General features: G+C 41.0%; 1 protein-coding gene across 2 annotated transcripts in view; it reads right to left on the bottom strand.

Annotated features, from left to right (window-relative positions):
* Positions 1-17,222, bottom strand: part of ARHGAP6 (Rho GTPase activating protein 6) — a 227,241-nt gene that overhangs the window by 33,424 nt on the left and 176,595 nt on the right. For both annotated transcript variants that reach the window (XM_075265043.1, XM_075265042.1), the window contains exons 3-4: positions 10,162-10,233; positions 1,583-1,839 (exon numbers count right to left, since the gene is read on the bottom strand). In XM_075265043.1, the coding sequence (XP_075121144.1) occupies positions 1,583-1,839; positions 10,162-10,233 (329 nt within the window). The remainder of the gene's footprint in view (positions 1-1,582; positions 1,840-10,161; positions 10,234-17,222) is intronic.

Raw genomic sequence — 17,222 nt, 5'->3', positions numbered from 1 at the left:
ATTCACACGGAGTAAAATGGAGTGTAATTTGGAGCGTTTATGGAGCGTTTACGGAGCGTATACGGAGCGTTTACGGAGCGTTTACGTAAACGCTCCGTAAACGCTCCGTATATGCTCCGTAAACGCTCCAAATTACACTCCATTTTACTCCATGTGAATGCACCCTTAAACTGTTGGTAGGCTGCTTTGGTGCCATTTACCTCTAAAGAATAGAAAGGAGCAGATTCAACATGTTGAACCCTAAATATGTTGTTAAGAAGGCACCCTTAACACATTCAGCCCTTGTTCACCTCTGCGTTCAGTATGGGGAGTCCGCATGGGGACCCCCCGAATGGAATACTGAATGCATTGACAAGCGGTGAGTTTATGAATGCACACGGACCCCATAGACTATAATGAGGTCAATGTGTTCTCCGCACGGTGTCCGCACAAGTCATGAACTACTTTGTGAACTAGGCCTAGGTGGTACTCCAGTTTTAATAATCAGCCATGCTGAAGTGACACAATCCTCTAAATGCATGTGCCAAAAGCTGAAATCTACAATAAAACGGAGCTGGCATCGATTTCGGACGTTATTTATATCAGAATAATTGGGACAAATAATATTACATTTTTTAATTTGGCAGACCTTAAAGTCCCATTGTGCACTATCCATTCTGAGGCAAACACAGTGTAAATGTACTAAAAGTCATGAAATCTGCAAATTTTCTACACCAGTAAACTTAATTACAGTAATAAATTCATGCCCCAGTATATTTATATCTAGATCTTGCGCTACCTTCATGGAGATATACCATAATATCTTGGAATAGCAAAGAGAAACTATAAAAATTACATCTTAGGCGGGTCTTACACGACCGTAGTTTAAGACCGCAAATGGTCCGCAATTGAGGGTTTTCAATTGTGGACCATTTGCAGACACATTATATTCAATGCGGCCTCTTACACCACCGGATATTTTATCCGTGGTGTGCCGGGCCGCAACCGAGGTCCGCACTTTATAGAACATGTCCGTAATGGTCGTAATTCACGGCACTGCACGGACTCTCTCATAGAACTCTATGGGTGAGTGCGGCAGTTTACGGGCATCTGCGGAATGTATGTTACGGACTGTAAAAGCATTACGGTCATGTAAGACCAGCCTTAGACTATCTCCCTAGTAAAGTATATGGAGGAAAACCGATCCAGTACTTGAATTGTTACACTGATTTTTTTTATTTCCTGTTAAAGTCTATTTTTCTAGCATTGTGTAAAAATAAATCTGCATCTCAAAGCCAATGACCAACATGACTTTGACAGGCTGAGAATTAACCATGTTATTTCACAGATATAAATCTATTTCTAAAATATTATGAAGTGACTTTTTTTTTACATTCTGCAGGCCTGCAATATGTGATATTCACTGATATGAAACATCTCACAGAGGAAAATGTTGAAGTTACATGCACCAGAGCAGAAAGTAGCATGTGGAAATCTTCATTTAGAAATAAACAAATGCATAAACAAATAAATCAGATTTATTTCCATAGTCTAAAATAATAAAAAAATGACCCAAGTCACATGACAGGAGATGTCTGCTCACCCTCCTTCGTGCCCGAGGTGCCGCCTCTGGTGTATTGGGAGATGTGGATTCATTTGGTGTTTCGGAAGTGGAGCTAAGAGATGAATTGCTACTGGAGAGTTCTTTATTCTGTTTTCTAGAGCCAAATGGCAGGATGGATGTAACAAAGTCAGAGACCTCCTTCTGCTCATCTTTCTGAGAATCTTGCTTTAGCTTGTGAGCCCTGTCATTGGCGATAACTTGCGATAATGGCATTCCAAATGCCTGTGGTAAGAATTCTAGAATAAAAGAGAGGAATAACAATTACCACCCTGGATATCATTTCTACCAATTAAATGGAACAGTTTCCGCTGCCATTTGCTATTACTTTGTGGCATTTTAAAAGCTTTGTAAATTTGCCATCTAAAAATATCAATCCATTACCCTTTCAGAGTCAAATATTTAATAATGTATTACTCTGCCACTAAAGCAAACCTTTTCCTAAAATAATTGCTTTTAGTACACCCATAATCCTGAACATTAGAGAATATTTTGAAGTACACGGTTATTACAGGAACGTGAATACTAAGAAATTTAATTTGAGTGAAAAACAAATATTAGGCTTCAGTATAAACTTAAAGGGGTATTGCTATCTGAAAATTTTATGGCATATTCTCTAGGCAGCTAAGCAGGGAGGCTTAGCTCATTCTCATAGAGTACTTTCCAATGAGTGCACCTGTACAACGTGGGTTGTGCACCCAAGCCCACATATTCAAGCCCTCAACACCTCCTGCCGCCTCCAGCTCAAGAACATCCACCGAATTCGCCCCTTCCTCACCCAGGAAACTACCAAGATGCTTGTCCAGGCCCTCATAATCTCCCGCCTAGACTACTGCAACACCCTTCTCCATGGACTCCCAGCTAACACCCTCGCCCCCCTCCAGTCCACCTTAAACTGTGCTGCTCGCTTAATCCACCTCACGCCCCGATCTTCATCAGTTGCTCCCCTCTGCCAGTCCCTCCACTGGCTACCTATTGCCCAGCGAATTGAGTTCAAGCTACTAACACTAACATACAAAGCCATCCACAACCTGGCCCCTCCATACATCTCTGAACTAATCTCCCGCTACCTGCCCACACGTGACCTCAGATCCTCCAACGACCTCCTACTCCGCTCTGCTCTCATCCGCTCCTCACACAACCGTCTCCAAGATTTCTCTCGTGCATCCCCCATACTCTGGAACTCCTTACCAAGACACATAAGACTGATCCCCACAATCACAGGATTCAAGAAGGCCCTGAAGACTCATCTATTCAGGAAGGCCTACAACCTCCAATAACACTATCACCGCACCACCATCTGTACAGTCTCCCCCTCTCCTTCTGTCTCTACCCCCTTCCCTCATAGATTGTAAGCCCTCACGGGCAGGGCCCTCTACCCCACTGTGCCAGTCGGTCACTGTTAGTATTATATCTACCTGTATATTCTGTGTATTGTATGTAACCCCCAAATGTAAAGCACCATGGAATTAATGGTGCTATATAAATAAATAATAATAATAAGTTCTCGAGATAGATTTAGTTATCAGAGCTGGGACCTGCATCGACTTACCACGTATGTGTTATCCTGTGGATATGTATAAAGGTCCCTAATGGAAATATCCCTTTCATCTGCCCTTATACTTTAGTTAGCTGTTAGCTAAACACTTGTTCAATGACAACTATTTTTTCGATCCTATGAGCATACACAATCTAGTTGGCTAGTTGTGCGAGCCGTCCCAGCTTATCTCCTACAAGAATAAAGTGATCAGGCATGATGAAATTGACAAATGAGAGTCAGGACACTGGTTAGTTAGTGTCACTGAAGTCCGTGGATACGGCTGACAATCTAATGGTCTTTTGCATATTCAAATGGTGGGGTACAGACTTAGCACTATATTCATTTTGCTTTATTTGTATAGGCAACATATTTGGCAGCACCGTACACATATTGTCATCACTCACATTAGTCCATGTCCCCAGTAGAACTTAAAATTTCATTTCCTACTGTATGTCAGAAACTGAAATAATTTCTAGGTTCAGTCATAATACAGTATGTAAAAGAAAGCAACTCCTGGGTCACATCTGTGTTTGGGTTTCATTTTGGGGAGTCCACTTGGGGTGATAATCTTTTTTTGTGGGGATGCTGATTTTCTCTGTAACTGGGGCTGGTACATTTAGCCACAGTTACAGTAGGAATACAGCCTCCTGCAAATTATTATAGAGTTGATCTGGGTCCTTTAGGACCCAGCAACTCTTACAGACTCTGATCCTGGTGGATTACATGACTGCTGGGTCAGAGGGGAGCCGCATCATGGTGGTGCCCATAGCTGTGTATACAGCACTCATTGAGCACTGTGTATACAGCAATTGGGAAGGCAGGGAAGATAATAAACCTTCCCTGCCCTCTCTCTGGGAGCTCCAGCTGAAGTTATAGCCAGCTCCCTGTTTCAGCATCTGCACAACTGGAACGTGAACACTGCTTCGACATACTGGTAAGTCCTAGCAGAACTAGACAACTACCTTCTGGACATATTTACCCAATGGTTAGTCTGGAAGTGGTTAACCTGTAGTATTAATTTATGAGAAGTTGTTTATAACTGGAGGTACACTTTAAACGGAATTCAAATAATTTGGAGGGGATATGTTGGTATGTAATTTTTACAGTCCCTCCCTCATAATTTCTAGACACAGCCTCAGAAATAATAACTAGGCACCACTTCAAACATAATTGCTAGGAACAGTACCTTGTAGTAGGTAGACACAACCCCAAAAAACAGCTAAGACAAACCTCTGAGTACCTAGACACAGCCCCCCATAATAAACAGTACTGTCTTCCCACATGATAGCTAGTTACAGCTCTCCATTATAGTTAGGAAAGGTCTCCTCATAACAGCCAGAACAGCCCCAGTCACAGCCAGCCACAGCTTCTCCTATGCATCGGCTAGTGTGTCTATTCTCCAAATCCTGGCACAATATGGAACAAAAGCTCTATAATAAAAATATAAGTTAATAAAAGTAAGGAAAAATTGTTTGAATACTCTTATTAAAAAACAAACAAACTGTGTGACACATATCCTTCAAGCAATACTTTAAGAATATTACCAGCACTACACTACTTGATAACTTTCTAGGACATAGACACTAAAGAAAACACAAAACAAGTATTACCCAATGCACATAAAAACTAAATCCCTATCTTAAAATACTTCATAAACCTAATTACAGTACCTTGTAGAGGTGATTCTACAGTTTCCAAATTTTTATGCTCCCATGTCATAATTTGTATTCATTTGCAAATGTGCAGAAACAATGCTTGTCTGGAAACCTACCTTATTTACATATGGATACAAATTACATGAAAATGGGGCTACAAAGCTGAATATCAGATGCAAATATTGAAAATGTAGACTCACCTTTACAAGGTACTGTGATTAGATTTACAACCAATATACAGTACTGCTGACAAGCTCTCTTTGAGATAAGATAAGACAATCCTTAGAAACTAAAGGAAAGGTATTGAAAAGTGATTCTCCATGAAAACAATAGAAGCTTCAGTTATTGCCCATTATTTGTCAATTTACCACCATCCAACTTGCAATGATGGAGTCTCTTCTTGTCCTAACTGAATGTCTTACCATAGCTGGTCTAGATAAACATATATTTTAGAGCATAAAAAATGAGCAAAGCTCATAGGGCTCATCTCTAGGTAAGTATAAAAAAGAAGAAAGTCCACGGCAGCACCAGGATAATGACAGCTGCTCAGCCCAGAGCCTCTGGTAATAGCTCCACGTAAATATCCAGCACTCCAGTAATTTCACGCAAAACTGGTGAGATTTATTCCATATGTAAGTGATGTTTCAGCTCCACAAAGGCTCAGTGATCATCATTGTTTGTACAGCTGTAAAAAAAAGTTAGGCCTCCGAATTGATTTTGCATTTGAAATTGGATGTGGTAATAATTCTAGTTATGATCGGTGATTAAAAATAAAACAGGTATTTACAGTTTATATGACAGAAATATAAAATCAAAGATAGATTTATGGAATTTCCAGAGAAAGAAATTTGGATAGTATAATAAGACTTTATTGTTTACCACTGGGAAGTAAGCAGCAGTAGTATAAAAACAAACTCTAACTGTAATATTGCCGGAACAATCTACCTTATCAGTAGTAATGTCATATAACTGCCATAATCAATGTCTATGCCTGATCACATAATAGTATTTAATCTCTCCCTCTGTTCTGGTATCGTTCCCTCCTTCAAACATGCTGTCATATCCCCAATACTGAAAATACCCTCCCTTGACCCATCATGTGTGGCTAACTATCGGCCTGTCTCTAACCTCCCCTCCATTTCTAAATTCCTGGACAACTTGATCTATTCTTGCCTAATCTGCTATCTCTCTATTAGCTCTCTTCTGAACTCCTTACAATTGGGTTTTCGTGCACTACATGCCTCAGAAACGGCCCTTAAAAAGTCTCCTAAAAAAGTCTCCAATGATCTTCTGACGGTTAAATCTAAAGGGAATTATTCACTTTTTATTCTTCTGGATCTCAGTAGCATTTGACACTGTAGACCACCAACTCCTCCTCACTAGACTCCACTCTATTAGCCTCAGGGAGATTGCTCTGTCTTGGTCTTTCTTCCTACCATTCCGACTGCTCATTTAGGTGGTGCAATTTTTTCTCCTCTTCTCCTTGCTGCTGGGGTTCCTCAGGACTTAGTTCTAGGTCCCCTCCTCCCCTCCCTTTACACAGCCCCTATTGGACAAACCTGTATATTTGGCTTTTAGTACCATCTTTATGCTGATGACACCCAGCTATATAATTCATCCCATGTTATCACCCCTGCACTACTACAGAACACCAGTGACTGTCTCTCTGCTGTCTTCAACATCATGTCTTCTCTTTATCTGAAACATGTGTAGAGAGCCGTTATAGTGTTTAAAGCAGCTACTCTGTTAAAATAAGCTACTGTAGCAGCAGTATTGGAGGTAAAAAACATGGTTGGGGGTCACCACAACATGAGGAACTGTATTAAAGGGTTGTTAGTATAGAATGTGGCCTGCATGCAACTGGAACTGAATTGTGTGGGAAATACCTTAAAGTTTTATGTGGAATAATCCTACATAAAATCTGTGAAATGTTAGTTACAGATGACTACTTCCTCAATTCTATATTTTGTATTTTTTCTATAACTGCAAAATAAAGGTTCAGTGAATAGAAATGTTTTTATCTTTTTGTTTATATAAGCAATGCAGAGAGAAAAGATAAGCTCTAAAAGCAAAAAAAAACATTTAATATGAATTATGCCATATCTACTGAGGCCTTCCAATAACTCCTTTAAACAGTTCTGTGCAGTGTTGCAGAAGACTGAACAGATAATCATTAAATGCCATAATAAAGGGTTATTAAAAAAGCAGAAAAATATATATGAGATTACGTAAGTTACTGGAGCAAAAAAGAAAGAAATTCCAGGAAAAGGAAAGCTCTAAAGAATAGCTGAAATCTTGGAAATATCTTAAAGTGGAACTAAACCTTTGAATTTCTGGCAGTAATTGTGTCATTAATACATTTTTAAACGTACTTTATTAACAAATTTTGCCTCCTTTCAGTGAAATCCTGCATTTTTTCACTTCTTCCCTTGTTTTTCTATTGAGAGCTTTCCCCTGCTTCTCATTGTGTACGGAAAACGGGGCTGAGGGTGAGGAGGGTCACTTCAAACGTCTATATCTTGGGCACTATGAAAGGTTTTGGTGTCAAATGAAAGAGACCCATATAAATATCTCCATCCCAACTGTGTTTCAACCATTGATATATATAAGGCCCTGACTCCAGCGATCCTACGTTCTACAATGTTTCTCGCTTCTCATGGTGACTCAATGACAGGGTACTTCATTATTAAGGCACCTGGTGCTCCCAATGAAGGTTTCATCACTGAAACGTTTGTGACTTCATCAAGACTGATATTGCCATTTACTAATACTTCATGTGATGCCTGTACTATTCAATATCAGATTTTATTCATGTAAAGCCGCTTGGACATGGGTACTACCATCGTGTGAATTAAAATAAAAGATTCCTTTTCAACTTGTTACATAAAGGTGTGCCTGGAATTATCTTCACATTGTAATACTACCCACTGTCCCCAGACAAGTAGTAATGTTCTTCAGTAGCCCCCAGGCAAGTAATAATGTATCTCCTGGCCTCAAACAAGTAAAGTCCCCTCAATGGCCCCCTGACAACTAACAATGTCCTCCAGTGGCCCCACAATGTATGTGTGCTGTATAAATTTAAAAAAAAAAAAAAACACCACTTGCCCATCCTCTGTCCCCAGAACCCTCTGATCCTCCTCCTCTGCAGCAAGTCTTCAGCAGGCATCACACTGGTTGATGCCTGAGCAAAAGAGCAGGAAACTAAAGTCCTGATGCTCCGTTCTATTACACTACATTGTCATGTATTCTCATCACAAAGGACCTTACCTAAACTGCTACTTTATGTAAATTCAAGAGCTTTCCTAAACATTTTGCTTTACAAAATTCTGCTTCATTTGTCTGATATGTGAACTTATTATTCTCATTGTTTACATATTATTTTCTTGGTCCTTGTCCTATATCTGATAACACAGGTCAGAGGATGACTCACTGCTCTAAGTGGGGGCTGAGTTCTGCCATAAGGATAATCAGTTCAGCTTTGCTGACAAAGGCTCAGACAGTGTCCAAACACAATGTAAAAACAAATTTAACATTGTGTTTGTTACAGGTCTGCGGTCTGTCTTGGCAGCACACACATTTATTTCTCTTTAAACCTGTGTAATGTAATACACATTTACTGTGCTTACTATTTGATCTGAAATTATATTAGATTTCTAGTAATCATAAAAAATAAAATTTCATGGTAAAGGCAAAAAGTCTATATCTACTTAGGTACTTCATAATATCCTGTCCACCAAAAAGTCAAAACTCACTCGCCAGCTTGCTAAAGAATACAGGAAGTGAGTAGAATACAGAACAGGCAAACGGGTAAAAGAAGGATATGGGGAAAACCCATGGTGATGAGAAAATTATTCTGCATTAATTGTTATTGTGGGTAACAGCACAGGACAAGCTAGATTCCCAACTATCTAATCCCATAGGACATCAAAGCTTAGCATATCACGGGTCTGTGGATACTGTTTATCTTAGTCCCAGTATAGATTAGGGAATGCTTCTAATAGTCAGTGAATATACCTTTAGTAGCATTTGTGGGCATTAATAGCTAACATGTCTTGTCCTTTATACTAACAGTTATGATTCTACGATTTGTTCATTTAAAAAAGAACAATTTAAAAGAGAACAGTGAAGACAACTGGTCTTAGTTATTTCAAGCTTCTGATACTTAGTAAATAATATAATAATAATATTCATCACAACTGTTTAATATACCAATATCTAGATGAATGAAAATGGAAATAGCTGCATAATCTAAGTTCAGCTGCTTTTGCTTTAATGTTACTGTGCTGAACGGGCGCTTTCACTACTGTATGTATTGGAATACAATCAATGCATGACTAAAGACAAGGTATACCCTGTGCATCTCCATTATATTGTTTGTTTTCTACATTGTTATAATTTGTATCTGGGATAGATAGATAGATAGATAGATAGATAGATAGATAGATAGATTGATTGATAGATTAAAATGTCACTTATGTATCAGTGGTTTAGTGCCCCAAATACAGGGGTGTTTAGAGAAAGCCTTTAACAGTTCCCAGGATATGAGTCTGCAGTGCTCCAGGCACATGCCAAGCTGTGCAATGAAGGTAAGGTAATGCTCCAGGCACATGCAGTACTGAAAGCACCAGAGATGTGTCCAGTAAGAACAGTAGCCTCATATCCTTGCAATTATTAAAGACTTTATCTAAACACTTCCAAGGTGGGCAGACTTGGAATAGGCAGGCCTGAGGCACCAAAGCACTGTGGCATAAGGGCATGCTGGTGGTTTACTGTGCCAAAACCTGCTGACAGCTTCCCTTTAATAATGTAGACCACACAAGGTAGTCCTTAAACACTGTACACATAAATACTATGACATGTAGTGATCATAATTTCTGATATACCAGCCAATCTAAGCCAGTGTATGACCTGATTTCTTCCTAAAGCAGCTCTTAATATATAGCATTAGAGCATTTTTTTGGAGATTTTGGCACACTAATCTTGATGAAAATAACATTTCTGGATCTTAGTATTGAATATACAAAATATCATTTGTGAATTAAAAGAGTTATGCAGGATTAGAAAACAACATGTTTGGTCACATGGCAATGTTTCAGCCCATTCCCATTCAGTTTCCAAGATTCTCATAACTGTGTGTTATAAAGCTCTTGTTCATGATTTATACAAAGAGCTCTTCACTGCTCAGTTCCAGTTACTTTTTATTATAACCATTTTTCTTCGAATTCAGTCTCAGATAGTAAAAACAGGGGGTTAGGAATTGTATTGAGAGTGTTTCAAGACAGGTTTTATATTAAATATTAGATGTCATCTAAGGGCATGAAACTGTAACACACAACTTGATGAATATACATAATTGTGCCCAATACCTTTATCTTTGTTTTTCTCTTTTCCCAATGAATCCAGTTTCTTTCTTAAAGATTTTTTCCTCTTTTGTCCATCTAAAAAAAAAGAAAGAAACATTAAAATGTCTTCTAAACATAATATATTAGTTCTGTGCAAATGTGAATTTAACATGTTACATTTTGTAAAAAAAACACCAGTGATTGTATAATTTTTTAATAAAACACAGCACCGTGCAGGTACCTAATGCATTACCATTGATATACATCAACAAAAAAAGCAAATCCAATAAACTAATCACCTTAAGGGTTGTGATCAAGTCACAACTCCCTTACAAGTGCCAATAATAAGAAGACCATTGCAATAAGGGTCACTGGACCTCCGCCACCAGGACGTAGATAATCACAGAATGATGGACTGGAAATGTGCCAATAGGCAATAGAATGTCTGCCTATTGTACACCTGAGGAAGGGACAAGGATAGTCCCAAAACGCGTTGTGTTGTTGTGGCTCAATAAAGGATTGTTTGAAAGGATATTAATAAAAGTGAAGTTTTATTTATTTCGAATTCCTATGGTGGACCAGTCAATCCTCCCTCTGTGAATCCTTGTATGATAGGAATTAGCCACGTAATATTTAGCTGAGAGCCTTTGTTAGAAGAAGACTACCAGTAAGTGCAGATCTTTTTTTTTTTTTTTTTGGGGGGGGGGGGGGGTACTGTCCTTATTATTGGCACATTTCCAGTCTATCATTCTGTGTACACAATTTTGTAGGAAATTTATTTGTGAGAACATATTGGATTAAAATCTCTCAGGAATTAACACAGTGTCATAGTTAATATATCCCCTGTATAGTCACAGTCAAAAGTTTTGAGACTAACAAATTTTGGTTTTCACAAAGTTTACTGTTTCAGTGCTTTTAGATATTTTGCGCAAATGTTTTTATGGTATACTGAGCCAAATCCTGACTTATGGTAACCTACCAGTGCTTGGAGTTTATCACAATTTCTGCGTTTTTGTTTGTCTTTTTGAGTATTAACCACAGGTTCTCAATGACAGTGATCTGGGAAGTTTCCTTGCAATGGATCCAAAATTACATTGTTTGATTCACTCAGCCACTTATTTCTCACTTTTGCCTTGTGACATGGTGCTCCATAATGGAAAAATTATTCTTCATCACTAAACTGCTCCTGAATGGTCAGGAAAATTTTATCTTGGAGAATGTTTAGATACCAATCTCTATTCATGGCAGAGTTCTTAGATACATTTTTGAGCGAGTCCACTCCCTTGGATGAAAAGCAACTCGACATATAGATGATCTCAGAATGCTTTACTGTTGGCATGACAAAGGGCTCAAGGAGCCACATGCCTTTTCTTCAAACTATTATTCTTCCGGATATTTTAAACATTTTGAAGGGTCATCCTCTGTAGTCCAATCCCTGCACTTCTTTTTCTTGGAGAGAGGAGCTTCTTTACTGACATTCCTGACACAAGGCTTCGCCCCACTGTGTGTGCAGACGCATTGACATGTGCTGAGACCATTCCAGAACTAGTTCTACACTGGTGTTGAACCTATTTTGTACCTGATTCCTCTGTACGAGATGGCCTTGGCACTTACTAGAATTTGTTGGGTGCCCTGAAGCCTTCTTCAGAGACATTGACTCCTTCAGGTTCTTGATAACCTAACAAATGATTGATTTAGGGGTAATCTTACAATCTGCAATGTCCTTGCCTGCACTGCACTGATGACTGCATTTGTTTCCTTGATGGTAAGCATAGTTAACAGATGAAGACAATAATTTCAAGCACCCAGTCTGCTCTTATGATTCAGCCAGCATAGCAGGGTAGAATTAGCTGCCTTGTCAACAATTTTTCCTGAGCTAACAAGAAGATAAATAAAATAATTTTTGGCAGGGCTTAAATTCAGTGGAAATAATTTTTTTGTGATAAATTTAATTTTCATGGCAAGAAATGCAATTCATCTGATCATTCTTTATGGCAATTTAGAGTTACCGGTAATATAAATTGCCAGTATAAAAACTGAAGCAGTAAACTTCCTGAAAACCAGCATTTTTATTAGTCTCACAACTTTTGATCATGAGTATTTTTCTAATACTGGAATCTCCAATGTTTCTTAGTAATTGATTGTACAACAGTATCTACCATATATTACTATATTAATCTTCTTTGAGCTTGTGTCTTTAATTGAAATTAACCAAATTGCTAAGAGAAGGTGTTTGCATTGCTAGCTTCAAGGAGGCATGTGGGATGTTACATGTCATCCCTACCGCAATGTGTGAATGTGTTTCCCTTATACAATCCGTGTTCACTCTATGGTTAAGAAGCCAATGGAAAGTATCACTCAATAACTGACATAAGTGTGTTTATAAAGAACTTGTTACTGACAGGACGGTGTACTGGACTCCTAAAACTAGATGGAGTGAGGATGGAGGGCACATATGTGGAGCAGAAACTGCTGCTCAGACCTGGCAAATACTGTGAAAATAAGCCTCAATATTTGTGGCTGATGCATTTTAACCCTGGCACACATAATGGGATTTATAAGTAGATTTAGAAATATGTGAGGTGAACTTCTATATAATCTCCTACAGGTATACACTGCTAAGTATGAATGCAGCTTTGCCCAGCTTAGTAGGCCGCTTCTTCAGTGAGGTTATGTGATTCATTCTGATATGATCTACTACTTGAATTGTCAACCCCATGAGGCAAATACACACAATGTGCATTGTTAAAGGGCTACAAACTATGTTTCTCAAAAGCACATAGGCTTTAGTCTTCATTCCATGTTATTGCCTAACAATGTAAAAACCATGTAAAAGTGTGATACAAACCAGTAACATTTCTCCAGAGACTACAGTAGGAACTCTCTAAAGAAAGCAGGACAGATAGAGAAAATAGTGTTTATGAGCAACACATGTAGCTACCTCTCCCAGAAAAAAACAACTGCCAAATCCACAGACAATGCCTTCAGGGACCATGCAGAAATCATTTGTATGTGTGGGGTCTATGAAGCCAAAGAACATGCGTCTAGAGGAATTGGTCTGTATTGCTTTGTATTGCATCCACCATGTATATGATTTTTAGATGGGTTTCCTTCCCTCTTGTAGTATAGTGATTTTCCTTTGCTATTTATTGTTGTACTAGCTTTTACCCGCGACTTCGTCCGCGGAATCTTGACTATCTGCGTGACGCACCTGGCTGGGAGCGCAGGCTTGTTCCTTTTTGTTGTGTCCGCAGGGGGGCCTTCCTACCTCCTAGGGTCCATGGACCCTCTGTGCGAACCTTGCGGCCCTCTTAAACTGTTTACCTCCTCTCCTTACTGGCGCCCGCCACCCCCCTTTCTCCCTACCCGCTTCCCCTTGTGGTCACTCCTTCCAGCTACCCCGTGCCCCTTTGCGACCCAGGAACGTGGCAACTTCCCCCCCTAACAGCATGCCCCCTTCTTCCGTGTTACCTACTCCGGGCCCTGTTACCTACCCCGTGCGGCCCGCTGGAACTGTTTACCTCCTCTCCTTCCTGGCAGCCGCCACCCCTCGTTCTCCCTACCCGCTTCACCTTGTGGTCACTCCTTCCACCTACCCCGTGGCCCTTTGGCACCCCAGGAAGGTGCCCCCTTCCACCCCTAGTACCTGTGACGTAGGCCGCGGCAGGGTTCCTGGTTTGCGTGACTCAGCGTCAGCGCAGGCCTAGCTGTGTCTGTTACAATTTGCATTATTGTAAATGGGACATCTTGTAGTGTCCTTTACTGTTAGTGTCTGTCCTTAATTGTCCGTTTACAAAGATTTGTGATTTTTCAAGGTGTCCTTGGCGTGGAGGGCCTGAGGAGGGTTGTTAAGGCACTGTTCTTGCCGTGGAGGGCTTGTGGAGGTGGGTGAAGGCTCCCAGTAGCGTCGGGGAGTGTGTCGGCCTGCAGAGGCAGTGAAGTGTTAGAACGATACTGCGAAGCTGTGAGGAGAGAAGTGCGTAGCCGCTGGCGGAATGGCGACTTACCAGTCTCCTTGCCCTGAAGGGCCTGTGGAAGGGCGGGTAGGCAGTGTCCTGGGGCCGAAGGGGTGGTGGAGACTCGGGAAGGCCATGTGTTAGCCGTGGAGGGCTGGGGGGGTGCGGGAAGGCTCCCACCAGCGTTGAGGAGTGTGTCGGCCTGCAGAGGATTTTGTGCGTACAGTGTTCACAAAATGGTGGCGTGCAGAAGGACGTTGTATAGAGGGGGAAGATGTGCATGCGCGTAGCAAGAGCAAGTAGTGGGCGGAGTCGGGGAGCGTAAGATGGCTGATCCAGAGCGTTGAAGAGGTTTCCCCCTGGACGGAGATGAAGGTGAGGGTGTAAGTGGGCAAGTGTATTGACATGTTGTAGTGTGGGGTTAGGGGCTAGGCTTGAGAGGCCAATAGGGAGTGTGTGGCTTGTGTGAGTGGTCAAAAATGTGTGGGATTGTAGAGCTCATGCTGTGAGTTTGGGGTTTGGGGATGTCCTGGGCAAAATATGCGTGAGTGGAACGAAAAGTAGCCTATCGTTCAATCCTGCCTAGGAACTATGTTTTGTGAAAATTTCACACAAATCGGTGAAGGCATTTTTGCGTGATTGAGGAACAAACATCCAAACATCCAAACATCCAAACACACAAACATCCAAACACACATACTTTCACCTTTCTAATATTATTAAGATACATGGGACTTTCATATCACTATTAGAGATGAGCGAACAGTGTTCTATCGAACACATGTTCGATCGGATATCAGGGTGTTCGCCATGTTCGAATCGAATCGAACACCGCGTGGTAAAGTGCGCCAAAATTCGATTCCCCTCCCACCTTCCCTGGCGCCTTTTTTGCACCAATAACAGCGCAGGGGAGGTGGGACAGGAACTACGACACTGGGGGCATTGAAAAAAATTGGAAAAAGTCATTGGCTGCCGAAATCAGGTGACCTCCATTTTAGACGAATAGTGGATTTCAAATCCGGGTCATATGAGAATGTGAACTTTGTGACTATGAGACAGGGATAGCTGTACAGGCAGGGATAGCTAGGGATAACCTTTATTTAGGGGGGAATGTTATTAAAAATAACTTTTTGGGGCTCTATCGGGTGTGTAATTGTGATTTTTGTGAGATAAACTTTTTCCCATAGGGATGCATTGGCCAGCGCTGATTGGCCGAATTCCGTACTCTGGCCAATCAGTGCTGGCCAATGCATTCTATTAGCTTGATGAAGCAGAGTGTGCACAAGGGTTCAAGCGCACCCTCGGCTCTGATGTAGCAGAGCTGAGGCTGCACAAGGGTTCAAGCGCACCCTCGGCTCTGATGTAGGAGAGCCGAGGGTGCACTTGAACCCTTGTGCACCCTCGGCTCTGCTACATCAGAGCCGAGGGTGCGCTTGAACCCTTGTGCACCCTCGGCTCTGCTACATCAGAGCCGAGGGTGCGCTTGAACCCTTGTGCACACTCTGCTTCATCAAGCTAATAGAATGCATTGGCCAGCGCTGATTGGCCAATGCATTCTATTAGCCCGATGAAGTAGAGCTGAATGTGTGTGCTAAGCACACACATTCAGCTCTACTTCATCGGGCTAATAGAATGCATTGGCCAGCGCTGATTGGCCAGAGTACGGAATTCGGCCAATCAGCGCTGGCTCTGCTGGAGGAGGCGGAGTCTAAGATCGCTCCACACCAGTCTCCATTCAGGTCCGACCTTAGACTCCGCCTCCTCCAGCAGAGCCAGCGCTGATTGGCCGAATTCCGTACTCTGGCCAATCAGCACTGGCTAATGCATTGTATTGGCGTGATGAAGCAGTGCTGAATGTGTGTGCTTAACACACACATTCAGCTCTACTTCATCGGGCTAATAGAATGCATTGGCCAATCAGCGCTGGCCAATGCATTCTATTAGCGTGAACTGAGTTTGCACAGGGGTTCTAGTGCACCCTCGGCTCTGCTACATCAGATTGCTACATCTGATGTAGCAGTGCCGAGTGTGCATCAGATGTGTAGTTGAGCAAAACTGACTCAGCACTGCTAAGTCTCTGCATTCGCATAGGAATGCATTGGCCAGCCTTCGGCCAATCAGCGCTGGCTCTGCCGGAGGAGGCGGAGTCTAAGGTCGGACCTGAATGGAGACTGGTGTGGAGCGATCTTAGACTCCGCCTCCTCCAGCAGAGCCAGCGCTGATTGGTCGAGTTCCGTACTCTGGCCAATCAGCACTGGCCAATGCATTTCTATGGGGAAAAGTTAGCTTGCGAAAATCGCAAACTGACAGGGATTTCCATGAAATAAAGTGACTTTTATGCCCCCAGACATGCTTCCCCTGCTGTCCCAGTGTCATTCCAGGGTGTTGGTATCATTTCCTGGGGTGTCATAGTGGACTTGGTGACCCTCCAGACACGAATTTGGGTTTCCCCCTTAACGAGTTTATGTTCCCCATAGACTATAATGGGGTTCGAAACCCATTCGAACACTCGAACAGTGAGCGGCTGTTCGAATCGAATTTCGAACCTCGAACATTTTAGTGTTCGCTCATCTCTAATCACTATCCCTATGTGGAATAACTGTATCACTATATATGGCATTATTTACATATGATTGTATCCGCCACATACAATGTAGTATTTATACATCTATCTCTATTCTATTTGCTGGGTAATTTTTGTTTTTACATCAGATCACCAATTCTATATATTTCTTGCATACGTACCATTCCTTTTGATTGTTTTTGTGATTTGGGCTCTGTATTTCTACTTTTTTAATTTTTTTTTCTATTTTTAATATTTAATAAAATAGATATTATTATATATTTGAGTTGTGTGAGTGTCTTCGCTATATATTCGTAATGTATTCACCAACAAAACTGTTAACTATATTTTTGTATATTTTTGACTCTGCTTCAATGTGCTAAGCAGCAGACAACCTTGGAAGCCATTGAAAAATAATATACAATAACACATCTTAAAGTAGCACATCGTGGTTAGTCTCTACTTTGTCATTCATTTGTATAAAACAATATTATTTTCAATTCTCATTTAAAATATCAGTGACACTGTTATTTTTATTCTGTCTTATTCATATTACCGTAGTTTAT

Source organism: Leptodactylus fuscus, chromosome 2, assembly GCF_031893055.1.
Source record: "Leptodactylus fuscus isolate aLepFus1 chromosome 2, aLepFus1.hap2, whole genome shotgun sequence".
NCBI classification, from domain to species: Eukaryota; Metazoa; Chordata; class Amphibia; order Anura; family Leptodactylidae; genus Leptodactylus; species Leptodactylus fuscus.
The sequence above is the reverse complement of the archived record's forward strand: the minus strand, read 5'-3'. Positions and strand labels throughout refer to the sequence as shown.